This window comes from Notechis scutatus, chromosome 2 (assembly GCF_049901735.1).
Source record: "Notechis scutatus isolate UNSWTSFEM ecotype Mainland chromosome 2, rNotScu1.2, whole genome shotgun sequence".
In the NCBI taxonomy this organism is placed as follows: Eukaryota; Metazoa; Chordata; class Lepidosauria; order Squamata; family Elapidae; genus Notechis; species Notechis scutatus.
The window spans coordinates 161,755,918-161,783,652 of record NC_142010.1 but is presented as its reverse complement, the minus strand read 5'-3'; the positions used below and the strand labels follow the sequence as shown (position 1 = coordinate 161,783,652).

Here is a 27,735-nt window from a genome sequence, read left to right as displayed (position 1 = left end):
CTGCCCATCTCTAGTTTGATTAACTCTGTCATTTGGGTGGCTAGGACTCTCCCAATTAAAGTCCCATATACTTGTTCAAACCTGATTGGGCATTTCAGGGTTTTAGTCTTTATTCCTAATTGTTCATCGATGGGGAGGCCAATAAGGCATCTGGAACACCTGGTATCTATTATGGCTTCTATCTCCCCTGCCTCTTCCGTGTCAGGCACCACCAACTACACTTTGACTGTAAAGGGGGGGGATGGCAGCACTCACCATGGGGTTGTCTTCTTCATCAGCTTCTCTTGGGGGTGCTGGAGTTCATTTAGAGATTTGGGATAATGTCATCATTCCAGCAAATCTCCATGCCAATCAATAATTCCAAGACAAACATTGCTCAAAAGTACTTTTATTAGGATAGTAAACTGGCACATCTGTGGAATCCCAAATCTGAAAGCTTCTACAATTTTCCAAACTACAAATCCATCTCCCCTTGGCCATCATCACATCACATGGCCAAACCACGATCCATCCAAAAGTAAGATCCTTATTTCATCCTGCCCCATACTCAATGACCTTGAACTAGCAAAAGAATTTTATTTTTTCTACTTAGAGCTACTCAATTGAATCCATCCCCCTCCCACTTTCTCAGGCTTGTGGCAGTGTGGAAGCATCGAATCTCAGTATGGCTTCCAAAGCTGACAGGAGGGGAAAAAGAAAGAATCCATTATAAGTTTTATCCATTCCTTACTTAAGTGAATGGCAAAAGGGATACTAATCTTTTAAACTTGGATGTTACCGCAGAAACAAATCAACTTTTATTCTTTCCCGTGGATCAAATCAGATGTGCAAAGCTACTGCTTCACTTGTTAACAAATGGAGAATAGGAAAACTATTCAGAGCAAGTGGGAAAGCAAAGAAAGCCTCAGTCTGGGTGGAGGATGGAGCAAAAAGCTGCTGCTTGCAATTTATCTTGAACAAGAACTGGAGAAACGTTGCTCAGGAAGTGTTAACAAGAATCACCACAATAAAAGGAGACCAACACTGGCAATGAGAAAGCTTGCTTGTTTCCTATCTTAAGGGGAGGGGATGGGTGGGTGGGTGCAATTACCAAAACCTCAGCAGAATGATCAACTCCACCTCCAGTCAGTCAAGAAAAATTAAGCGTTTTGCAAAGTACTGCTCTGTCCTTAGAAAAGGCAGCTGAAGGAGGAGCACAGATGAAGCTTGTTAAATAGAAGTGGGGAGGGGTGGAGGGAGGAGCTGGTGTTGCGGCAGTACGACGTGTGATCTTAATGCTCTAAGTTCGCTGTCGATACCTCGGCTGCTGGACAGTCCTCACGGACCTAAACCGTCCCGTAGAGACGGTAATAGAGAAGGGCACATCCTGTTGATCTCAGGGACATTGCAAAGTCCCTGGTTGATCCAGGAGAAGCCCTTTTTTCTGGTGGCAGAGAGGTGGCCATTGAAGCCACTGAAGCTGGGACAGCTCCAGAAGAGGAAAGTGGAAAGTGAAAGTATGTCGATCTGGTGAGATGATTTTTTTAAAATACTACTATCTGAGAGAACACCCTGAGAAGGGAAGAGAAAAAGTTTAAAGTGAAGACAGAAGAGGGAAAGTGGTGAGATTAAACCTGCAGTCAAGATTAGTGTAATATTTTTTATTGCTGGACTTTTCTACAAACGCCTTAAAATTTTAAAATTGACTGGTCTTTTTCTTGAATTTTACATCCAATGATTCCTTTACTTTTTGTTGTTGTTGTTTTTGTTGTTGTTGTTTAAAACTTTTTTCTTTTTTCTAGTGCTTCTTTTAAATATCTAAAAGCATTTTAGTTTAACTGCTTATTTGTTAGCCATTTTTAATTTTTTTTTCCTTTTGGATACAAGGGGGGAAGTGAAAGTAGAGACAATAAGTAACACTGCCATCTAGTGGTTTGGAAACACTGTTTCTTTCTTTCTTCTTTGTGGCTTGATAAGCCTGACAATAACAAGAACTGTTGTCAAGGACAATGAGCCAGTTTGTGAAGATAGTGGGATGAGCATGGAAGAATGTTATTACAGGTGCTCTTCTGGGTTACTATCTGTGGTTGCTTTTGGATAGCGAGAGAAAGCAAGAAGTAAAAAAAGAAGATTGAGAGGATCTTGAGAAGAAAATTTTAAAGCTTTTTTGGAATTTAACTTAGCAAGAGAGCCTTGGACACTATACTGTGGCAGTGTGTGGCTTGTTTTTTTACTTGTTTTTTTTATCTTCCCCCCTTAATAATCTATTTTTTTTTTGCTGACATCTGTGACAGTGGCCTGTTAAATGGTTTTTCCTTTTTAATTTTTAATCTTTAATTTTTTAATCCTCAGTACTTTGCTTTTTCTTTTTTCTTTCTCTCTTTGGATTCCTTTTTACCTCAAAGTATATTGATCTACTTATTTTTATTTTTCTTTATTTTCCTTTATTTTCCTTCTCTTTTGGGGGGATTTGGAATGCTATTTTTATGATATTGTTTGGCTTTTTCCATATTGATTACTTGGATTAAGGTATTGAACCTGAAGATCTTCTTCTTTTATTTTTTCTTATTATAATTTTTGCTTTTTTATGGTTTTCTTTTTAATCAATTGGATTTAATTGGAGGGGTGTACAAGAACCTGAAGATTTTTCTTTCTCTTTGCTTCTGCCTTGTAAAAATGAGTAGAAGACCATCAATTACTGGTTCTTCAATACCAACTACAGCTTCTTTGACATCTGGAGGACAACGATTAACAACGGCGATGTCACAGCAGGAAAAAGAGAAAGAGGTGATCTTACAGATGATTTGGCAAGGAGTTCAAGATATAAAGTTAAGAACAGAAAAAACAGATGATAAAGTTGAGAATATCCACCAGATGATGATGAAGTATGAAGAAAGAATCCAAAACATTGAAGAAAGAGAGGAACAAAGAGATAAGAAGATTGGCAATATTGACAACAGATTGAACGTGACTGAACAGGACAAGAGTATGCTGAGATGGGAGATAGATCTGAATTCTATCTTAGATTTCAAAATATAGAGGAAGAAAAGGGAGAAATTTTGGCAGAAATAATGATAGAAATTCTGGCAGAAGCACTGGAAATAACTAAAGAGAAAATGATGGATGGAGTAGATGAAATTTTTTGAGTCTTTACAAGATATGCAGTGAGAAATAATCTACCAAGAGAAGTACATATAAGATTTACGAAGAGGGCCATTAAAATGCAATTATTACAGATAGCAAGAGAGAAAACACTGAAATATAAAGGCAAGGAGATTATGGTCTTGAAACAAGTACCTAGAAAAATAAGAGAGATGAGAAGAGAATATCAATTCCTGACCAAAATTCTTTTGAAGAAAGGTGTGAACTACAGATGGCTAATACCAGAAGGCCTTCAGTTTACATGGCAAGAGCAAAGACATAGAATTGATTCAATTGAGAAAGCAGAATTATTTTATGCAGAATATTTCAGAGATAAGGAAGATGAGAGGGAAAGACAAGAAGCAATACTCAAACTACAAGAGGAGTGCCTTGAAGTGATTAAAAAAGAACAAGGAGCTGTAGGAGGCAATGGGGAACCTAAAGAACAACGAGAGGTAAGATCAACCAGAGCTGCTAACCCCTCCTATAAAGTATAAAACATGGAAGAGAAAAAATTGATTACAATTAATATAAATGGACTCAATTCTGCTATTAAAAGAAAGAAAACATTTCATAAATTTAAAAAATTGAAATTTGATATAATTTGCCTACAAGAAATACACATTAAAAAACAATATGAACTACTGGTACAGCCAAAATTAGGGAAAATATTTACTTCACTGACACGAGTTAAGAAAAGAGGAGTAGTCTTATACATTAAAGATACAATTCCAGCAAAACAAATTTACACGGACGATGATGGAAGAGTCTTGATGGTGCAGATAACAGACAATAATGTGAAATTACTTTTAATTGCAATTTATGCTCCAAATGACAATCAAGAAGGATTTTATAAAAAATTATACAGGACAATAATTGACTTAGAATACGACAATATATGTATGTTGGGGGACTTTAATGGAATAATTAATGAGAAGATGGACTATAAAACACAGAAAACAATAAAACAAAACAGAAAGATCTTGCCAAAATCTTTTTTTTAAGTGACAGATGAACTAAACCTAAAGGACACTTGGAGAGAAAGAAATATTAAAAATAGACAACATACTTTTTATTCAAATAGACACTCATCATGGTCCAGAATAGATATCATATGGATGTCAGTGGAATTGATTATTAACATACAGGAAATTGAGATAGAAACTGGTACCTGGGCAGACCACAATCCAATGATAATTAAGTGGAAAGAGCAAAGAAAAAGATCTAGATGGACTTTAAATAATGCTTTATTAAAAGAAAAGGACTTTACACAGAAAATTGAGAAAGAATTGGATTTCTTTTTCAAGGAGAATAGAACAGAAGATATATCAATACCAAACTTTGGGATACAATGAAGGTATACTCTAGGGGCTTGATAATAGACTATACAAAGATAAGAAACAAAAAGAAAAGACAAGCATGGAAAATGTTAGAGGATGATCACAAGAGACTTGAGAAAGAACTACAAAAATCACCATTAAAAAAGGACGTGAAAATACAAATGGACATAGTTAAACACAAAATGGGACTAATGGAAAAAGAGGAACTAGCACAGAAAATTAGAAATGATAAGCAAAACTATTTTGAAGATGCAAATAAGCCAGGCAGATGGTTAGATATAAATTGAAAAAGGAGAAAAAAATCAAGAAAAATAGCTCAATTGATAGATGACCAAGGGCAAGCCTGCTATGGAAACACAGAGAAGAAAAAAATTGTACAGGACTTTTATCGGAAGTTATATGAACAAGAGATAATAGAGGAAGGGAAGATTAAACAATATCCACAGAAAGCAAATTTGCCCCAGATACCAAAAGATATTGAAATGATGTTAGAAGGAAACATAACGATGATGGAACTAACGGAACCAATTAAAAAACAAAATAATGGAAAAGCACCGGGCCCGGACGGATTGCCAGCTGAATTTTATAAGACATTTCAGGAGCAGTTGAACCTTTTGCTTCTGGAAATAATGAATGAAGTTATGTTAAAAAAGAGGACACCTAAATCATGGTCAGAAGCATATATTACACTTGTGTCAAAGGAGGAAGCAGACCCACAACTAATTAAGAACTATCGACCCATTTTCTTATTGAACTCAGACTATGAAATTTTTGCTTCAATAATGGCAGAAAGACTCAAACAATATTTAAATAATTTTATTCACCCCGATCAAAATGGATTTCTACCAAAGAGACATATTAAAGACAATATGAGAACTATTCTGGACACACTGGAATACTACGAGGCACATCCTGAAAAACAAATGGCCTTGATATTTTTAGATGCATAGAAAGCCTTTGATAATGTAAATTGGCGATTTATGTTATTACAATTGGAACAGATGGGCTTTGGTAAGAAATTTATTCAAGCCATAGAAGCTATATATCATGATCAAACAGCAAAGGTAATGATTAATGGGGAATTAACAGATTCTATTGCTATAAAGAAAGATACAAGACAAGGTTGCCCACTGTCACCTCTGTTTGTGTTAACATTAGAAGTGCTAACTAGAGATATAAGAGAAGCGAAAGAAATAAAAGGAATGAAAATTAAGAAAGAAGAATACAAATTACAAGCATTTGCAGATGACCTGGTTTTTATATTAGAAGACCATTGGCAACAGCAACTAGTTTGATAGAAAAGATAGAGGAATATGGAGTGGTAGCCGGTTTAAAAATAAAGATACAACAAAGATTCTGCCGAAGAATATGTTAGTAAAACAGAGGGAAGAATTGGCGGAAGTCCTGGAAATCCAGGTCACAAATAAAGTTAAATACCTGGGAATATATTTGACAGCAAGATGTGGCACACTTAAAGAGAATAATTATAATAAACTCAAGCAACAGATTGTGACAGACTTGGCAAAATGGGAAAACTTACAATTATCATTAATAGGGAGAATATCAACAATTAAAATGAATATTTTACCAAGAATTTTATATTTGTTCCAGACAATTCCAATTAGATTAGGGAAAGAGTATTTTGATGAGTTGAATAAAATAGTGCTGAAATATATCTGGCAGGGGGAAAAAGCAAGAATAAAATTAAAGTTATTACAAGATGCTAGAATAAGAGGTGGGTTCGGTCTGCCAAATTGGGAGTTATATTATCAAGCGACAACTCTGATGTGGGTCAAGGAATGGATTACATTGAGAAATACTAGACTATTGACACTTGAAGGACATGATTTGTTGTTGGGTTGGCATGCTTTCCTATGGTACAAGGGAACTAAAACACATGGATATTTTAGAAGACACTATATACGAGAGGCTTTATTATTAAATTGGGAGAAGATTAAAAGCCAACACTATTTGAAAATTCCAGTCTGGCTTTCAACTATAGAAGCGTTTTCATATCCAGTGATATATAAAATGGAACAAAGAGTTAGATGAGGCGAAATTATGAATGAAAAGGGTGAACTTAAATCTATGCAAGAACTGGAGCAATGAGGTATAAGGATGAATTGGTTTTCTTATGCGCAAATACATTCTAGATATGATACAGATCTCAAAACAGAAGGTTTTTATGATAAATCGACTGCTTTAGATAAAATTTTAACAGGTACTGATGAAAAGGTGATTAAGAAATTATACGAATATTTATTAGAGGTTAAATTAGAAGAACAAGTTAAAGAAACAATGATTGCATGGGGGAAAAATTTGGATATGGGATTGACTTAGAGAGATGGCAAAAACCATGGTCTCAAAATTATAAAATGACAATGTCAACTGCATATAAAGGAAATTTGTATGTTTTACAGGTGGCATCTTCCCCCAATGAGAATAGCGAGAATGTTTAAGAATAAATCCGAAAAATGTTGGAAATGTCATCAGATACCTGGCTCATTTTACCATATGTGGTGGACATGCGCAGAGGTGAAAAAATATTGGACTACAATCCACACATGGTTGGAAAAAAATGACAAAAAGTCATATTGATTTTAAACCAGAAATATTTTTATTGGGTATTGTACCAGAGATATACAGTACAGAACTGATATATTTGAATGTGAATGTTCCAACAGCAGCTAGAATTGTATTTGCAAAGAATTGGAAATATGAGAAAATAGCAACACAGGAGGAAGTTATTAAGAAAATAGTGGAATGTGCTGAAATGAGTAAATTGACATTTGAAATTAAAGAACAAGAAGAAAAACAATATTATAAGATATGGATTTATTTTATCAATGGTTAGAGAAAAAGTGTGGAAATGATATATTTTATAGATAATTTTACAATATAAAAATAATAGAATTTAAGAGAAAATGATATAAGAATGTATAAGAGTTACAGAGGCAGGCATGACAAAATGGCAGCTACTTCCACAAGTCTGCCACATGACCAGGCATGAATCCCAGGCACACTCAAAATAACAGCTGCTTCCATGACAGAGTCATGAAGCCCACAAATGCGTTCTTGCTTTCCTTCACCAACATGAGGTTCAGAGATCTTTGAAAGGTATGGAGACGGAGGAGGCTCTGATGCCTGGTGGGTTGGGAGTCAGGCCTAACAACTGTAGGGACTGAGTGGAAATAGGAAAATGCCTGTGGGGACCCAAAGGGTGGGGTAGTGGAGGCTAGGCCTCCAAGAGATTCCCACAACCCTGAGGTAGTCACTGTTCTGCTTAATGACTTGAACATTTGTTTAACAGCTTCCTCAGGGAGAGAAGGGGATAGGTATTTAAGCAAAGTAATCTCACTTAACAACCACTGCAAGATGCAACCGTAACTGACAGGCCCCATTACAGTTGTTATCTAGAGGACTACTTCTATGGTGACTGGGGAATTCTGGGGCTCAAAATATGGAGGACACCAAGGTAGAAGACAGAAATTCCACGTGTGGGAATTCCATAATCAATATACAAAAAACACCACCCAAAAGCCTTTTTGAGGAATTCCACTACTTTTGCAAAAATGAAATTGCTGCTGATAACGAGAAACAGGTTAGCCATTTTCCATTTCCCTTTTTCTCTCTACTTACAAATCTAATTCTGAGATATGTTTTCACCTACACTCCTAATGAGAGATGAGAAATGAAATTCAAAATCATCAACTTCCCTCAGTTGGATTTCCATGTGGGCAATAATGAACAATGCATGCCAGAAGCATCATCCACAGAAAGATCTGTCTCCTCTGTGAGTCTTCCGTTACATCACCAGGTTCACATTTCTCTTGTGTCGATTCTCTGATGTCTTACCAAGTTGGAATTGTAACAGAAACATTTCCCACAATCAGGAAATTCAAAGGGGTTCTCTCCTGTGTAAGTCCTCTGATGGTTCACCAGCACAGAATTCTGACTGAAATTTTTCCAATAGTCAGAACATTACATTGGTTTTTCTCCTGTATGAGTCCTCTGATGGTTCACCAGATGAGAATTTTGACTGAGACTTTTCCTCCAAAGAGGATATTCAAAGGACTTTTTTTTTTTTAATAAAAGTTTTATTGATTTTAACAACAAATAAAAACACATAAAACATAACATAAGAACATCATCATTCTTCATAAATTTACAGACAGTGTATCGGTTGGTTTATCACTTCTTTTTGTGCATCTATTTCATAGTCATCATAATAATTATATTACATAATAACTCATATTATCAATCAACAATTATATATCCTAATATCCTTATTAAACAATCATTTGACTATAATTTAACTAATTCATGCTTAAGCGAGATAACTATAATTTAGTTAATTTATAACAAATCGTAAAATCATACCAAATCTATCTTAATATAATATTCTAAAAATATTATCAAAACCAAAATATATATGTATTCTATTATTATATTGTTTTATCTAACCATTGATAAAAAAGATCCCAAACTTCATAGAATTGTTTATCTTCTTGTTCTCTAATTTCAAATGTCAATCTACTCATTTCAGCACATTCCAATATTTTCTTAATAATTTCTTCCTCTAATGGTATTTTCTCACTCTTCCAATTTCTAGCAAATACAATCCTAGCCGCTGTTAACACATTTACAATCAAATACTTTAAGTTTTTATTAAATGTATCAGGTAAGATTCCCAATAGAAAAATCTCTGGTTTCAAATCTATATGTTTTTTTGTCATTTCTTCCAACCATATGCGAATTCTAGTCCAGTATTTCCTGGCCTCCTCACAAGTCCACCACATATGGTAATATGAGCCAGGGATCTGATGACATTTCCAACACTTTTCGGATTTATTCTTGAACATTCTTGCTATTCTTGTCGGGGAAAATGCCACCTGTAAAACATCTTATACAAATTTTCTTTATATGCTACTGACATTGTCATTTTATAATTTTGAGACCACAATTTTTGCCATTTTTCTAAATCAATCCCATATCCAAAGTTCTTCCCCAAACAATCATTGTTTCTTTGACTTGTTCTTCCTCTAATTTAATTTCCAACAAATAACTATATAGTTTTTTAATCACTTTTTCATCAGCACCTGTCAAAATCCCATCTAAATCAGTCAATTTATCATAAAATCCTTCTGTTTTAGAATCTTTAAGATACCTTGAGTGTATTTGCGCATATGAAAACCAATTCATCTTTATATCTTGTTCTTCTAGCTTTTGCATCGTTTTAAGTTCACCCTTTTCATCCAGTATTTCCCCATATCTAACTGTTTGTTCCTTCTTATAAATTATGGGATAGGAAAAAGCTTCAATAGTTGATAACCAAACTGGAATTTTCAAATAACATTGTTTCTTAATTTTCTCCCAATTCAACCATAACGATTCCCGTATATAGTGCCTTCTGAAATAACCCTGCGATTTAGTTCCCTTATACCATAAAAAGCATGCCAACTCAATAATAAATCATGTCCTTCCAATGCCAGTAATCTAGACTTTCTTAACGTTATCCATTCTTTAACCCACATTAAATTTGCAGCTTGATAATACAACTCCCAATTAGGAAGGCCAAATCCTCCTCTAATTCTAGCATCCTGTAAAAGTTTTAGTTTTATTCTCGCTTTCTTACCTTGCCATATATACTTCAACACCATTTTATTTAATTCATCAAAATAGTCTTTACCAAGCCTAATTGGTATTGTTTGAAACAAATATAAAATTCTGGGTAAAATATTCATTTTAATTGTTGAGATTCTACCTATCAAAGATAATTGTAGATTTTCCCATTTTTTCAAGTCAGATGCTATCTGCTGTTTAAGTTTAATATAATTATTCTCTTTCAGTGTAGTACATCTTGACGTCAAAATTATCCCCAAGTATTTAACTTTATTCGTAACTTGAATTTTCAATAAGTCTGCCAACTCTTCTCTTTGCCTTAATAACATATTTTTGTCAGAATCTTTGTTTTGTCTTTATTTATTTTCAAGCCAGCCATCTCACCATACGTCTCTATCTTTTCCAGTAGTTTTAAAGCTGTCTCTAGAGGGTCTTCCAGAATAAAGACCAAATCGTCCGCAAAGGCTTGCAATTTAAATTCCTCCTTTTAACTTTCATTCCTTTTATATTTGTATCCTCTCTAATATTTCTATTTAATACTTCCAAAGTCAATACAAATAACAAAGGGGATAGTGGACATCCTTGTCTTGTGCCTTTTTAATATTGATAGAGTCTGTAAATTCTCCATCTATCATCACTTTTGCTGTTTGCTTATAATATATAGCTTCTATTGCTTGAATAAATTTTCTAGCAAAACCCATCTGTTCCAATAATAATAACATAAATCTCCAATTCACGTTATCAAATGCCTTTTGAGCATCTAAAAATATCAAAGCCATTTGCTTTTCAGGGTGTGCCTCATAATATTCCAAAGTGTCCAAAATTACTCTCATGTTGTCTTTAATTTGTCTCTTTGGTAGAAATCCATTCTGATCAGAATGAATAAAATTATTTAAGTATTTTTTAAGCCTTTCTGCCAAAATTGAAGCAAATATTTTATAATCTGCATTCAATAAAGAAATAGGTCTATAATTCTTAATTTGTGATGGATCAGTCCCTTCTTTTGGAATAAGCGTAATATAAGCTTCTGACCATGTTTTAGGTATTTTCTTATTTATCATAACTTCATTCATAATTTCTAACAATGAAATACTCAATGATTCTTGTAATGTTTTATAAAATTCTGCCGGGAAACCATCTGGTCCTGGTGCTTTCCCGTTATTCTGTCTATTAAGTGCTTCAGTTAATTCCATCATTGTTATAGGATTTTCCAACATTTTCCCAGTTTCATCAGATATCTTGGGTAGGTTGGCATTTTGTAAATACTGTTTAATTTTCCCCTCATCAAAATCCTCCTGCTTATATAATTGCGCATAAAAATCTCGAATAATTCTCTTTTTCTCCTTATTACCATGACAGATTAGACCCTGTTCATCCATTAACTGTAGTATTCTCCTTGATTCTTTCTCTTTTCTCAGTTTGTATGCTAACCATCTACCTGGCCTGTTTGCATCCTCAAAATAGTTCTGTTTAGCACTTCTAATTTTTTGCGCCAATTCTTCTTTCTCTGTTTGATCCATTTTATGTTTAATTATATCCATTTTAAATTTAATATCTTTTTTTCTGTGGCATTCTCTGTAATTCTTTTTCCAATTTTTTATAATCATCTTCTAAAGTTTTAATCATTTGCCTCTTTCTAATATTTTTTTTCTTTGTGTATTCCATTATCAATCCTCTTGCATATGCCTTCATTGTGTCCCAAACATTCTGTATTGAAGTATCTTCTTTTCTGTTTTCATTAAAAAAGAAGGCCAGTTCTTTTTCCATCCACTGTGTAAAATCTTTTCCCTTTAAAATAGTATTATTTAATGTCCATCTAGATCTTCTTTTTTGTCCTTTCCATTTAATTGTCATTGGGTTATGATCTGCCCATGTACTTGTTTCAATATTTATTTCTTGGATATTAGATAATAATTCTGTTGATGTCCACATCATATCTATTCTGGACCATGATGAATGTCTATTCGAGTAGAAAGTATATTGTTGAGTTTTAGTATTTCTTTCTCTCCATATATCTTTTAGATTTAGTTCCTCTATCATTTCAAAAAAGGATTTAGGGAGGATCTTCCTATTTTGTCGTGTTATTTTTGCTGTGTAGTCCAATTCATTGTCTACAATTCCATTAAAATCTCCCATTATAAATATATTAGCGTAGTCCAATTCAATTATTTTCATATGTAATTTTTTATAGAATCTTTTTTGTTTATCATTCGGAGCATAGATTGCAACCAAAAGTATCTTTCTATTGTTATCCACTATTTCAACCATTAGTACTCTTCCATCTTCATCAGTATAAATCAATTTTGCTGAAATGGTTTCTTTAATATACAATACCACTCCTCTTTTCTTACACTGGGCCAAAGAAGTAAAAATTTTCTCTATTTTTGGTCGCACCAATAATTGTTGATGTTGTTTTTTAATGTGTACTTCTTGTAAGCAAATTATATCAAATTTTAATTTCTCTATTTTATGAAAAGTTTTCCTTCTTTTAGTAGCTGAATTCAGTCCATTTATATTCAAAGAAATCAATTTTTTTTCCTCCATAGTTATGATTTATATTTAGGTCTAACGGCTCTCGTTGATCTTACTTCACGTTGTTCTTTAGTCTCCACTTGTCCACCTACTGCACCTTCTTCTTTTCCCATCTCTATTTGGTCCTCTTGAAATTCAGTTAAGGTAGTCTCTTCTTCTATCTCTGTTTCCCTTCTTTTAAAAAATTCCTTATAAAACGATTCTGCTTCATCAATTGAGCCAATTCTGTATCTCTGTTCTTTCCATGTAACCATTAATCCTTCTGGAATCAACCATCTGTAATTCACCTCCTTTTCCAATAATACTTTAGTCAGGAAACGATATTCTCTCCTCATCTCTCTAATTTTTCTGGGTACTTGTTTTAAAACCCCAATCTCTTTATCTCCATATTTCAATGTCATCTCTCTTGCCGCTTGTAATATCTGTGTTCTGATAGATTTTTTAGTAAATCTAACATGAACTTCTCTTGGTAACTTATTCCTCGATGCATATCTTGTAAAAACTCGGTATATCTCATCTATTCCATCCATCATTTTTTCCTCTGTTATTTCCAAAGCTCCAGCCAAGATTTCTATCATTACTGCAGCAAGATCTTGTCCTTTTTCTTCCTCTATATTTTGAAATCTGAGGTAATATTCTGATCTATCCATCTCCCACTTCACCATCTCATTCTTGTTTTGTTCAAGCGTTGTCACTCTGTCATCGATATTTCCAATTTTCTCATCTTTTTGATTGTCTTTCTCTTCCAGTTTTTGCAATTTCTCATCTCTTTGATTGTCTTTCTCTTCCATTTTTTGCAGTCTCTCATCATACTTCGCCATCATCTGTTGGATGTTTTCAATTTTTTGTTCAATACTCCCCATCCTTTGTTCAATACTCATTTTAAGTTCTTGAATTCCTTGCATAACCGTCGTTAGATCCGTTTGTCCTTTATCTTGCTTCGCCATTGTTGAAAGTCGTCCTCCAGTTGATGGGGAGGCAGGAGCAGAAGTTGATGCGCCAGAAGGTAGAACTTTCTTACTCATTTGAATAACTCAGAATCTTCCCACTCTTTTAATCCAGTTGGCAGTGTAACAATTATAATCCAGTTAGTGAAAGGAAAAACGTAAAAAAGAAAAATCAGTTAAAAAAAAACAAAAAACCCAAGATTTAAAAAGGGAAAAAAGTTTCAAGGAAAAAAGAAAAATTTCTTTCTTCAGGTTCTTCTAGACCTTAATCCTCAGTTGCAATAGTCAAAAGGAGAGTAAAACCCAATAATATTAAAAAAATAACAATAATAATAAAAGAAAAAGAAAAGAAAAATTCTTCAGGTTCTTCACACCTTAATCCAATTGCGAAATCTCAAGAAAAAAAAACATGGCCACAAAAAAAGAGTATATACATACAAAGGTAAAAAAAAAGCAAAAGTCCCCCCCCCAAAAAGAAAAGAAAAAGGAAAAAAGAAACAATATTCTGAGGCTTTCCCTTTAGAGAAAAAAAAAATGAAAAATAATAATAATAGTAATAAGCAAAAGTGTACAAATATTACAAAATACTATAGGGTTAAGGAGGAGGGATAAAAGCTAACAACAAGTAAAGCAAAAATCACACTGCATTTTATTTAAACATCCAAGGCTCTTATTATGGCTTCTCCACAAGTTTCAAAGCCAAGCTTCAAACATTCAGTTGATTGTAGAAATCCCAAAGAGACACCTGTGAAAACATTCTCCAGAGTTCCTCTCTCTATCTTATCAACTCAGTGTCCTTGGGAGAGAGTTTCTCACAGTTCTCTCAACTTCAAGTAAAGTATTTTCAAGCCTCTAGTTGGCAGTGTTGCAGAGTTACAAAGTTTCTCAACTCCACTCCCCCTTCTTCCTCCCCCCCAAAAAAAATAGAAAAAGAAAATATGTATATATATATGTGTATATTTAAAAAAAAGAAAAAATTACTAAAGGAAGCCTCTATTAAAAATATAAACAGTCAAAAAGGGAAGGTAATTATAGAAAAAAAAAAAACCAGTCTGGTTACAATTACTAATCACAATAGAAGTTCGCTAGAAAAAAAAAAAGTAAAAAGCCAAGCCTCATTTTGACATCTCCTAAAAAATCGCCACTAAGTCCATCTTATCAAATTCTGTCAAAAATCTTACAGATTCCTTCTTCTTCTAGGGTGTCCTTATCCCAAATAAAAAAAATAAATCTCACCAGCCGATACACTTTCTCTTTCTTTCTTCTCTTCCTTTCGGAGCTGTCCCTGCTTCAGCAGCTTAATGGCTGCCTCTCCGCCGATGGTAAAGGGGCTTCTTCTGGATCCACCAGGGACTTGCGGTGTCCCTGTGATCAACAGAACGCGCCCTTACTATCACCGTCTCTACGGGACGGTTTAGGTCCGTTGGGACCGACAAGGGGCGAAGATATCAGCTGTAACTTCGGAGCCCCGAAATTACAGCTGTAACGCGGCGACGTGACTCCGCCTTCTCCAAAAGGACTTTTCAATTATGTGAGTCCTCTGATGGCTCACCAGGCTGGAATTCTGAATGAAACTTTTCCCACAAACAGGACATTCAAGGGGTTTCTCTCCTGTGTTAGTCCTCTGATGGTTCACCAGGTGAGAATTCTGACTGAAACATTTCTTACACACAGGACATTCAAACGGCTTTTCTCCTGTGTGAGTCCTCTGATGGCTCACCAGGCTGGAATTCTGACTGAAACTTTTCCTGCTAGTAGGACATTCAAAGTGTTTCTGTCCTGTGTGAATCCTTTGGTGTCTCACCAACTCAGAATTCTGATTGAAACATTTCCAACAAAGAGGACATTCAAAGGGTTTCTCTCCTGTGTGAGTCCTTTGATGTTTCACCAGGTTGGAATTCAGACTGAAACGTTTCCCACAAATAGGACATTCAAAAGTTTTCTCTCCTGTGTGAGTCCTCTGATGGCTCACCAGGCTGGAATTCTGACTGAAACATTTTCTACACAAAGGACATTCAAAGGGCTTTTGTCCTGTGTGAGTCCTCTGATGGCTCACCAGGCTGGAATTCTGACTGAAATTTTTCCTGCAAACAGGACATTCAAAGGGTTTCTCTCCTATGTGAGTCCTCTGATGGCTCACCAGGCTGGAATTCTGACTGAAACATTTCCCGCAAATAGGACATTCAAAGGGTTTCTCTCCTGTGTGAGTCCTCTCATGACGCACCAGGTTAGAATTCTGACTGAAACGTTTCCGCAAATAGGACATTCAATGGTTTTTCTCCTGTGTGAGTTCTCTGATGGTTCACCAGGACAGAATTCTGACTGAAACCTTCCGCAAACAGGACATTCAAAGGGTTTCTCTCCTGTGTCAATCCTCTGATAGCTCACCAGGCTGTAATTCTGATGAAACGTTCCCCAAATGGACATTCAATGGGTTTTTCTCCTGTGTGAGTTCTCTGATGGTTCACCAGGACAGAATTGTGACTGAAATGTTTCCCACAAACAGGACATTCAAAGGGTTTCTCTCCTGTGTGAGTTCTCTGGTGGCTCACCAGGCTGGAATTCTCACTGAAACTTTTCCCACAATCAGGACATTCAAAGGGTTTCTCTCCTGTGTGAGTCCTCTGATGGCTCACCAGGTTGTAATTCTGACTGAAACGTTTCCCGCAAACAGGACATTTAAAGGGTTTATCTCCTGTGTGAGTCCTTTGATGTTTCACCAGGTTGGAATTCTGACTGAAACTTTCCCCACAAATCGGACATTCAAAGGGTTTCTCTCCTGTGTGAGTCCTCTGATGGCTCACCAGGCGAGAATTCTGACCAAAACTTTTCCAACAAACAGGACATTTAAAGGGTTTCTCTCCTGTGTGAGTCCTCTGATGGTTCACCAAGTCAGAATTCTTACTGAAGCCTTTCCCACAATCAGGACATTCAAAGGGTTTCTCAACTGTGTGAGTCCTCTGATGTCTTACGAGGCTGGAATTCTTACTGAAACCTTTCCCACAAACAGGACATTCAAAGGGTTTCTCTCCAGTGTGAGCCCTTTGATGACTTACCAGGCTGGAATTTTGACTGAAAATTTTCCCACAAATAGGACATTTAAACGGTTTCTCTCCTGTGTGAGTCCTTTGGTGTTTCAACAGGTTAGAATTCTTACTGAAACTTTTTCCACAATCAGGACAATCAAAGAGTTTATTTCCTGTGTGAGTCCTCAGATGTATCACTAAGTTGTCATTTTTCTTAAAGGATTTACCACATTGGAAGCATTTGTAGGGCATCTCTTCTGGGTGAGTTCTTCCATGAACCCAAAGGGATCTGTTCTGACCAAAACTTTTGCCACATTCAGATAATTTGTATGCTGTTTTCTCTGGAGTGGATTCTTTCCTGCATAATCACTTGCGATTTGAAGTCTGCATCTTCCATGATAGGCACACCTATTGAGCTTTTCCACCACTGATATTCTTGAGAAGGTCAAAAATATGTGTGATCCCTTGTTTAGTGATGCTTTGATTTAAGCCCATTTCTTCCTCCCAGGGCAACGCAAGGATTACTGTCTGTCCTATGTGCCCATCCAATTAACCTTTTCCTTCTCACTAAGTTCCAGATATTTTCCTCTTTTTCTGAATGGAAAAATAATCTTTCTTGACCTATTTGTGTATTGTGTCCTTGAGTTCCACGTACTCTACTCTACTCTGTAACTTCCATTGCCACTTCATCTAATAAAAAATACTCTCAAAATATGAGAACTTATGTGACTTGTGAAGGAGGACTATGGACACGTAGCACAAAAGAATTGCAACCAGTCGACACACTGTATGTAATTGAAAGATGGTTTTATGTTTTTATGTATTGTTTTGTCTGTGTTTGTTTAGAAAAATAAAAAAACTTAAAAAAAAAGAAGTTTGGGGGGCAGGAGGGGCAGGAACTGCTACTGGGGCAAAATCTCTAATTTTCCTATCACAAAACTGCTCTGCATGGGAAGGAATCCCAGTAAAAACAACCAAAACGCCCACCACATTTAAGGGTCGAAATGCCGCTGCTTTGGACTCAGGTGCCTTTCCCTGTCATTCTATTTCTGAGCAACTTATAACCATATTTTCCTGCTCCGAAATCTTGCGCCTATATTTCCTCCAAGCTTTAGCGAGACAGACAGCCAAACACAATGTCCATAGAACTTAAAAGGGCAAGCCGAACAACAGCTGGAGTATTTAAAAAAATAAAATAAAATAATAAAATAAAATAAAATTCAGCATGCAGTTCACACCCTCCCATAGCCACTCTGGCCACAGTCTGGAGACGACTTGAACTCAGAGCCAGAAACTTCAACAAAAAGCGAGTTGCAGCTTCTCCAGGAGCTGAGCAAACTCCTCAGTTCTTTGGACAGAAAATCTTTTTGTGGGGGAGGAGATGAGGAAGAAGTAAGGGGGAGAAATCATCAATTCACAGTTGAAAACTCTGAAATCTTACAACTTGCTCTCTTGCTCACTTTCTTTTAAAATACCGATTTGCATTTCATTAGCTGCCAATTCCTCTCCCCCAGCTGCATATTCATATCCCCCCCCCAAAATGTATTGGTATACAGACACTCCCTTCCATGGAAATTTCCTTTCTCTTCCCCGATTTTAATTTTCTCCCCCAGCTCCCCCCCAAACGAATGAACTTGGGATGAAGGACATCAAAAGTTGTCAGAGGTCCAGAAGAAGCTGTGGCAAATTAAAATAAAGAGAAGAATCAGAAACAAAATCAGAATTCCCTGTTCAGTTGCTCGCTCCTCCTCCCTATGAACTGCAAATGAGCTACCCTTCTCTTTGCATATTTCCAGTCTATGCGTGCACACACACACACACACACACACACACACCTTGAAAGCATGGCTTTCTTCCCCGACCCTCCAAAAAAATAAAATAAAACCATATTCAGGCACTCCTCCCCCCTTCTCTTTGCCAAATTCCAGAAGCAACCAGCCCATGCTCATTGCCAGCCATGAATCTCTAGCCCCACTATTCAAAGATCTGGGAATTAAAAATATGCCAGAACTTGGAAAGAATTCGGAGAAGGAGAGGAGGAAGAGCAGTCATCTGGGCCAGCACATGACCAGCCTTAGATCCGACCCATGTGGCCCCCTGGAGCCAGTGCGAGATTGCCCTGCCACCTTGGCCCCACCCCCTGCACATCCTGGGAGAAAGGGAAGTGCTCCAATCTTCAGGGTAAAATGGACCCCAGGAACGGCAGGCCCCACGCACACTCACCCCCTCCTCTGTGCATGCCCAGGGGGCAGGGAGGTCCTGGCTCCTAGCTGGCTGTATAGGGCAGTTCTGCAGATCTAAGGCTGATCACATTCTGGCCTGGATCAGCATCCAGGGCGAGGCACCACAGGCCAGTCCTTAGCTTTTTCCAGGGCAGCTCTGCAGGCTGGATCTAAGCACCCTGCAGGCCACATCCAGCCTGCGGGCCTTGAGTTTGACACCCCTGGTTTATACTAACATTGGAAGTGTTAAACAGAAGTATTAGACAAGACTTAGAAATAAAAGTATGAAAATAAAAAGAAAAGAAAAGTACAAACTACAAGCATTTGCAGACAATCTGGTATTTATTTATTTTAGAAGAACCACTAGAAACTGGCCCTAAGCTAATAGGAAAAATAGAAGAAATGTGGAAAAGATGCAGGATTGAAAATAAAGAAAGAAAAAACTAAAATATTAGTTAAAAATCTTACAGATAAACAAAAAAGGGATTAATGAAGTAGATCTTCAGGTAGCCAAAAAAGTTAAATATTTAGGAATCTATTTAACAGCAAGACGTGTAACAATTAAAGAAGATAACTATACAAAACAAAAGCAACAAATAAAGCTGTATTTGGAGAAATGGAAGAACTTGCAACTATCAATAGAAAGAATAGCTACTATAAGAATGAATATTTTGCTGAGATTATTCTTTCTGTTTCAAACAATTCCTATATAACTAGAAAAAATACTTTGAGGAGCTAAATAAAATGATCTTGAATTATATATGGCTAGGGAAAAGAACAAGAATGAGACTAAGAATGCTACAACAATCTAAAGAAAATGGGGGTTTGGGGTTGCCAGATTGGAAGCTTTACTACCAGGTTTCTGCACTTACTTGAATTTGAATTCTTTATTGTCATTGTACATATATACACAGTATACATGCAACGAAACTCACGTAACACCCAGAGACCAGACCCAACACGCACACACACATAACAATCCCCAAACACCCCTCCCAACCGCCAAAATTCCCCGCCTTCTAAAAACACGCAAGCATCCACACAACAGACCAAGTAATATTGTCCAACAGCTCACTGATGGTGGTCCTTAAATTCATTGTTAAGTGCAATTATAGCTCTGGGATAAAAGCTGTTCAGAAAATGTGTGGTCTGACTTTTAATCTGTATCTTCTGCCAGAAGGCAACAGTTCACAAAGATTGTAAGCAGGATGGGAAGAGTCTCTTGAGAATGTTGTACAATTTCCTCAAACAGGGAGAAGCAAAGATGTCATCCAGGCCTGGTAACTGGAGCCCGATGATATTCTGGGGAGTTTTAATGATTCCCTGTAGAGCTTTTTTGTCTGCTACAGAGCTGCTCCCATACCATACAAGAATGCCGTAGGTCAGAACACTCTCAATGGTGCTGCAGTAGTAGTACAGAAGTAGATGCTGAGATAGATTTATCTTCCTAAGCATTCTCAGGAAGTACAAATTCTGTACCTTCTTCACAAGCATAGTCCATGAGAGGTTCTCCAAGATATAAGTGCCCAGAAATTTAAAATTAACAACCCTCTCCACCTCCTCGCCATTTATGTGCAATAGTAAATGTACACCTCTCTTCCTCCTGAAGTCAATTATAAGTTCTTTAGTTTCTTTACTTGGGTGAAAGAGTGGATAAATTTGAGGTTTTTTCTGCAGTTCTAATTATCCATTGAAGTGTGTATCTGACTTAGTCTGTCTTGATAACATATATCTGTTCTGATAATATATGTATATGTATTTTTGTTTTTTATCCTTTTTAATGCACAATTTTTAAAATTGTTCTGTCCATTTTTGTTTTTGCTGTTGTTGCTGGTTGTTAACATTTGGGGGGGATTTGTGTTTTAACTTTTTGAATGAAATAAAAAATTAGAAAAAGACTTTCAATGAGGATGTGAATAATTGAAGAAGAAGAAGTACAGGGAGTACCATTATTAAGGTATTTCCTTGGAAAATTTATATGGTTTATGATAAATGTACAGCACTACAATTGTGATTGTTCTGTCAATCTCTTTCATTTTAAATGAAAACAAGGTAATAGAATTTGTGAAAGGTAGATGCTATCTAATGTTGGAGATGGGCAAATCTTATATTGTGTTGTATTTTTCTTTGACAGAACCCAACGATTTTGCTCATTGTTGTCCATCAATTTGTTAAAAAGTACTAATGACAATGAGGAAAACAACCATATAACTGAAATATGTCTTCATCTAATATGTGTCTCTAATATATGCAAATCAAGCAATCTGCTTTTATTGTAGTTTGAGGAAACATTCAATGATAACATAGAATGGAATAGGTGGTTCAGGTTAAATGTTTAAAAATAATTGCATTATTTTCTCTTCATGTATGCAAATCTAAAAACACCCAGCACCTATTTAGGCACAAAAACACTTCAGATTGCAGAACAGATTGAGATTAAATAAATTTGATATTGAAAATGCTGTTTTGGGTATCTCTATTTAAAATATCCAGGTTTGGAATAAATAATTTTAAGTAACACGCTTTTGAGTGCTCTGTGCTGTTCTAAGTGATTTGTCCCTTTATATTGGGTCGTGACCGTGTTGGTGGAGTGTTAAAGAAAATCAACAGGACTTTAAGTTGCTCATTGTAGATCTTGGCTGCATTAGAGTAGAGTAGAGTAGAGTAGAGTAGAACAGAACAGAACAGAACAGGGTTGGAAGGGAACTCTACTGCCCAAAATACCTTATACCATCCCAGACAAATGACTGTCCAAACTTAAAAAAAACAAAACTCCAGTGATGGAGCACACACAACTCTGGGAGGCAAACTGCTTCATTCATTAATTGTTCTCATGTCAAGACATTTCTTCTTAGTTTCAGGTATGACCTCTCTTTAATGAGCTTCCACCCACTGCTTCTTGTTCTACCCACAGGTGCTATAAGTTGACCGACCCTCTCTTCTCTGTGACAGCCCCTCAATATTGTAAGACAACTATCATGTCACCCTTCTCTTCATAAACTAGTTCAAACTATAATTACAATAAGCTGTTGATACTGGATAGTTGGGTCTCTGACTTTGAGATAATGCCTCCTTTACACAAGTGTAATGCCTAGTTTTACACAAGTGTAGTGATGTTAACAGGTTAGAGGGGGAAAAAAGAAGTGGGAGTTCCATCTCTGCCCTACTTTTAATTCAGTTTCCCAGTATTCCAAAGGCAGTACTAAGGAAGGAGGAAGGGCTAAGGTTGAAACAGGTGCACAGACTTGCATAATAGCAACACTGGCTAAAATACTGTAGTTCTTTCCTGCTGGTTTGAACTCTTTCCTAATGGAGGTTAATCAGAATGGGTTAGTACTATTTTTGGACTAAACTCCAATATCTAGATTTCTCGATGGAGGAGTTCCTACTGGGGCTATGAGTGTGGACTCAGTGCATTTATTAAAGAGCATAAAATTTAACCAGACCTGTCTGTTCTACCCAATAATGTTTTCTTGAGCAGTCAGGCCTATCTCCATAAACCAGCAAGACGTTTATATAACTATTTCTAAATTTTGGAGGGAACTAACTCTAGCACACTGTAACACCATTCTGGTAGCAGTTCTGGAGATCTGATACAAAAAAGTCCCATATGATTTGATATTGTGCCTCTGTGGAAAGGGGCCACTAAAATCACTGCTCATACCCTATTATATTGTACCCTAGTCCAGGGGTTGCCAACCTTTTGGACCTCAGGGACCACCAAACTCATAATTTTAAATCCCAGGGACCACTAACTGGTTCTGTGGGTGTGGCCTAATTTGTGGGTGTGGCTTGGTGGTCATGTGACTGGCTGGGCATGGCTTGTATGTAAATATTATAAATATTTATGTAAATATTATAAATGTTTATATAAATATTGGAATTTTCTATAAAAAAGAGCAACTTTTACCCAAAATCAGGCAAAGCAGGCAGGCAGATTGAGTTGCTCATAGAATCACAGAATCATTCAGTGATCTATTTATCTGCCATCGACTAGCTCAGTCTGTCACATAAAATTTGCTTGCAAGCAAACTCACAAAATTAACTCACCATGTATGTAAATATTGATTTTTTTATAAAAAAGAGCAATTTTTACCCAAAATCAGGCAAAGCAGGCAGATTGAGTTGCTCACAGAATCATTCAGTGATCTATCTATCTGCCATCGGTCTCTTAAACTTGCTTGCCATGAGTCTGCACTGAATTTGCTTGCAAGCAAACCTTCAGTCCTAAGGGAGGTTCGGCTGTGCTTAAAAGCAGAGCCGAAGATCTAAAGACTAGCTAGAAAGCAAGAAGTCCAACCATTTCCTGCTTCCTATCTAATCTAAATCTGGAACAGCAGAACAAAGGAAAAATAGCAACTTAGCAGGCAAGTTTGCCGGATAAGGAGTGAGTGGGTGGGGAGGGTTCGCACAGACCATGTGGGCAGCGCAGACTTGTGTTTCTGTGCAGCCTGGATTAATTGCTTGGGGGGGGGGTGCTCTGGGGGTGAGATTTCTCTGCTGCCCACCAAAATTTTCTCATGGCCCACCACTGCCCTAGACCACTGCCTGATAAAATACCTGGGAAATTCTCATGTCTTTTATGTAAAGCTGTTATTATCAGATCAGTATGAAACAGTCTACTTGATCATAGCTACATTCTGCTATACTGTCTGTAAAATTAGGCAAACTTTGGCTGCCCATTGATGATCTCATCAGTAACTGGAATATATTAATATGTCTTGTTCTGTTTCATTTCATCTTAATGTTTTAATTTTTAATTCTGGACTATGACCATAATAAAATTAATAATCAATTAAGTCTTCAAGATTTAAAAAGAGATTCCATCCATAGTAAGTAGTTCTTAGTGCTTGCTTATTTAATTCTTCTAATGAACTTCTTCCAATGATGTGTTGTGTTATTACTGATAGGACTACTGTGCTGCTTTTATATTATTCTGATTCTCGGAATCTCTAGCCTTAAGTATCTCATGGTCAAAGCATGGATGAGGTATGTTGAATGGGCCAGTTGTTCTTTTGTTGGAAAATTATTGGAATAATTGAAGTAATATAGTTTTGAATTGTGGAAGCCAGTTTGATGTTGTGGTTAAGGCATCAGGCTATAAACGGGGAGACCATCCATTCTAGTCCTGCCTTAGGTACAAAGCCAGCTGCATGACTTGAGCCAGTCACTTTTTCTCAGCCCAAGAAGGAGGCGATGATAACCCTGCCAAGGAAATTGCAGGAACATCTCCAGGAATCAGACATGATTGAACAGAAGAAGAAAAAAACAACTGAATGGATGGGGAAAGGGATATGACTTTCATTGCTTAGCTGAGGAAAAAGTTAACTGAAATTCCAAACAAGATCTATTTAAATGATGCATTTACAAAGAGCCACAGTTTTTCTTTATAAGGTGTACTGAATTTGCACTACTACTACATAACATGAGGGTGAAGACTTTACTGAGTTTTCTCTTTATTTAATATTTTTTGAGCTTCAAGGCCATGGAATTTAAAATGGGGGAAAGGCAATATCAAGAATTTTAACTGTCTAAGAATTTCTCAATGTTGAAGTTAAAAAAACGTTCTGCCTTCCATCTATATTTCAATTGTCACATTATCCAACCAATCCAAGCAAGGTAAAGGCAATGTCAGTGAGTCATATCCTGATTACATGTACAAGTCAAATGGATCAAATGATCCAACTATCAGAAAATAGTCTGGAATAATTCCTGAGTTATACTTTAACTATTTTCATTATCTTGAATAAAAATGAAAAGTTATATTTTGAATAGTACTTCTATGTGTGGACCCAGGGCAGTTGCTTACATGCTTTGCAAAAATCTCATTTTAATTTCCCATTATTTAAGAGACTTTTTAGCATTATCAAAAAGCAGAAATATACATTCTTCTAGCCTCTGTAGGTAAGATGTTACCACTAACTGTTCTCATTAAGGATAAGGAAGGAAATGGCCAATTTTGCTTACCCCAATGGTTCCAAAGCTTTTAGGTTTTGTTTTAATGTTTTGCCTACATAGTCGTCTCCACAGCCATCTTAATAAATACCATTGAGATTTTGGACTTGGTATGACATTGAAAGGCGCAGGCAAAGTTCCTCCTTCTTCAAAGTAACTCATCCATAGCTTTGTACGAGCAAATTTCCATTCGATATCTGCATGATCCTAAATATATAAAACATGAAAACACATTTTTATCTAATACTGGATTAGGTTTATTGAATTATTATTGTTGTAGAAAGATAGAAAGATAACACTATTAGAAATAAAGATAGCAGAAGAATTGAAATCCAACATTCATCTATATTGATTTTTATACTGCCCATCACCTTTTCTTATGCTTAAAACCTGCTATGTTTTAAAGTGAAATGATAATAATGAATCAATAGATGGATAAAAATACAAACTCTAGTCTAAATGTCTGATTGATCATGTGACTAACCATAATACTAATAAGACAAAGGAAATATTTAGTTAAACTAAATATGTATTTTTACAATGCGGTTTTTGTGATTTTTTTTCTATTTAATGTATATAATTGTCAACTCATGAAGCTTCCTTGCCCTGCTCCTGAGTTGCCATAGGCAGGGGGGATGGGAAATTGCGGCTCACAGCTGCACCAAGGGATTTACTCCTCAGTCATAATGTCAGCCTTCAAGATTTCCTTCCTTTGCTTTACAACTTTCGGCTGTAATAAGTAAGCGGGGTGGGGGGGAGAGAAGGGGAGACATAGTTATGGGAAGTGAGATAGATATAGATAGATAGATAGATAGATAGATAGATAGATAGATAGATAGATAGATAGATAGATAGATAGATAGATAATATAGATATAGATATATAGATATAGATATATAGTTATGTGTGTGATTTACGCGCTCATTTTCTCAGATTCAGAATTCCTTTGATGCTACCACTTGATTTCCAGTAAAAGATATCTTTTCTCTAATTAATGGAGTCTAAGTGTTTCTTTCTTGGATTTTGAATGGAGCACCAGCTGACATTATTCTGAATCTGAGAAAATGAGAAAAAGATGCATTCTGGCTGAGCAAGTCAAGGCCATCTCCGGGGATACCAGCAATGCCTGGAGGGAGTGACTTCTACAACCCGCGAAATTACCTTGTTGGGATATGTGACTCGGTGACATGCTTTGTGGGGAGGGTCAGAGGCAAGGCGTAAAGGGGGTGAAGTCAAAGTTGGCTTCAACTAGGTACTGCTGACATGGCGCTACTAATAAATGATTGGATTTTTATTGCCAGATGGCTTGAGACTCTTAATTGCATTAAGGCACTGGTTGGAACCCTGACATCAAGCCAACTCTCCCAAAACTAATTAAATGTCAACTCATAAAACATTTATATGGCCATTTTATAGTTGCCAACAGAAAGTGGGGAGGAGTTTGAAAGAGCAGTGCAGTTGTTTGGAATTGAAAGTGCATTCCATTCATATTTTGCAGAGATTGTAACTAGGCGACTCGAGTTTCTGCCGCGCAAATTGGACAACATGATTGATGACTTTTGACTATGGATGTGTTTCATTGGAAAATATGAATTATGATACACCCAGAGGGGTGGGGGAAAACCAGGGTCAAGGGTGACAGTGAATTACATGTCTCAGAATCAGCTACATCCAGGTCATGCTGACATGTTAACTCCCAATAAATCCTTTGAAGTTTTGGAAGTTTGGCTTGAAACTCATGATTTAATTGGAGTAACTGCCGGAATCCTGACAGCTAGTCGATTCTCATAATTAATCACCATTACCAGGGTGCCCAGCCTCTTCTCCAGCACAACGGTTGGAGAATCCATGGATGAGTTGACACATGCCTTTCTGCCCGGAGACTGAGTCCTTAATCTTTTATCACGCCCCTCTGTCACTGTCACTTTCCCCAGTTCACAACTCAGTCTTGCCCCATGGGGACGTGGCAAAAGATTGGCTTGCAAATCTTTGGGTAGAAACGCTGGAATTTCCAATCCGATAGTTTGTGCTGGCAAGTTATAGTGCTACGGAAGCTTTCTTTTGTTTTTTTATCTCTTTCATCGATCGAAGAGGCTGTTTCTTTTGTAGCCAAGCCTCACTGACTCAAGGGGAGTAATCTCCTGCGTGAAGGAACCCACCGCTCACCTGAGGCACTGCTAGCCCAGGTGCCGCTCTTTTTTTTTTTTTTTTTTTTAAAACAAGTTTTATTAAAAGTTTCAACAACAAACAAATCATTACATATTAAGTCTTTCCCTGTCTTTCTACAATAATTTCCCCAGTATTCTCATAAAACACAAACAAACACAAACAAACATAAAAATCTTTTAGTAAAGTACCTTGGCCCCAGTTACCTCTCTTTGCATGGGCTAAAATAATAGCACATATCACTCTTCACATTTCTATCTTATTTAATCCATCTTAATTAAATCATTAAATTTGTATCTTTTGCCCATTCATTTATCTCTCTATCTCTTCTTATAATAAAAAAAAATTTCTCCTGAAATCACTAATCAGAGTATGATGCCTTTCTATCCTCCCCTAAGTTAGTAAAATTAACATTCAGCATAACAAATACCCAATTTGGTTCTGCTTGGTACATTCTATCCACCAAAAATGTTTAAATACATTGTATCCTCCTTTCCTTCGATATTTTATTACATTTTAAAAATCAATCATTATTAAAAACTTCAACATTTTAATTTCTTATTAAATCTTAAACCATTCTAATTTACTATTTCAAATATAAATGTTACAATACCATCTTCTGTACCTTAGCAGAATCTTTCTTACAGAAAATTATATTTCATCCTTTGTCTCTAAAAAATCCCTCTTCTCCCATCCAATTTTAAAGCTTTGAGGCTTTTCTCCCGCCTTTCCCTTTCTTTCTTCCCCCACCAAATCTTCCTACCCCCTTCTTCTTCTAACCTCTACCTTGCTGGGATCCCTTCTC

The 27,735-nt window shown here is 36.3% G+C and overlaps 2 protein-coding genes across 3 annotated transcripts in view; both read right to left on the bottom strand.

The window, feature by feature from the left end:
• The window catches only part of TRPC4 (transient receptor potential cation channel subfamily C member 4), a 273,160-nt gene that overhangs the window by 36,226 nt on the left and 209,199 nt on the right, over positions 1-27,735 (bottom strand). For both annotated transcript variants that reach the window (XM_087957134.1, XM_026675498.2), the window contains one exon: positions 24,777-24,971. In XM_087957134.1, the coding sequence (XP_087813260.1) occupies positions 24,777-24,971 (195 nt within the window). The remainder of the gene's footprint in view (positions 1-24,776; positions 24,972-27,735) is intronic.
• Positions 15,036-17,242, bottom strand: LOC113417223 (uncharacterized). The gene is made up of 2 exons (XM_087953936.1): positions 15,985-17,242; positions 15,036-15,824 (listed from the first exon to the last, which is right to left on the bottom strand). Exons 1-2 carry the CDS (start codon positions 16,837-16,839, stop codon positions 15,036-15,038), a joined length of 1,644 nt encoding a protein of 547 aa, XP_087810062.1. The 5' UTR covers positions 16,840-17,242.

Excerpts from the sequence above, each read along its gene's own strand:
- LOC113417223 (XM_087953936.1), bottom strand. The coding sequence starts at position 16,839 with ATGCCCTACAAATGCTTCCAATGTGGTAAATCCTTTAAGAAAAATGAC. Across the intron at positions 15,825-15,984 it reads GAGAAAAACCCATTGAATGT|TCCTATTTGCGGAAACGTTT; the intron begins CCATTTGGGGAA and ends AACCATTGAATG.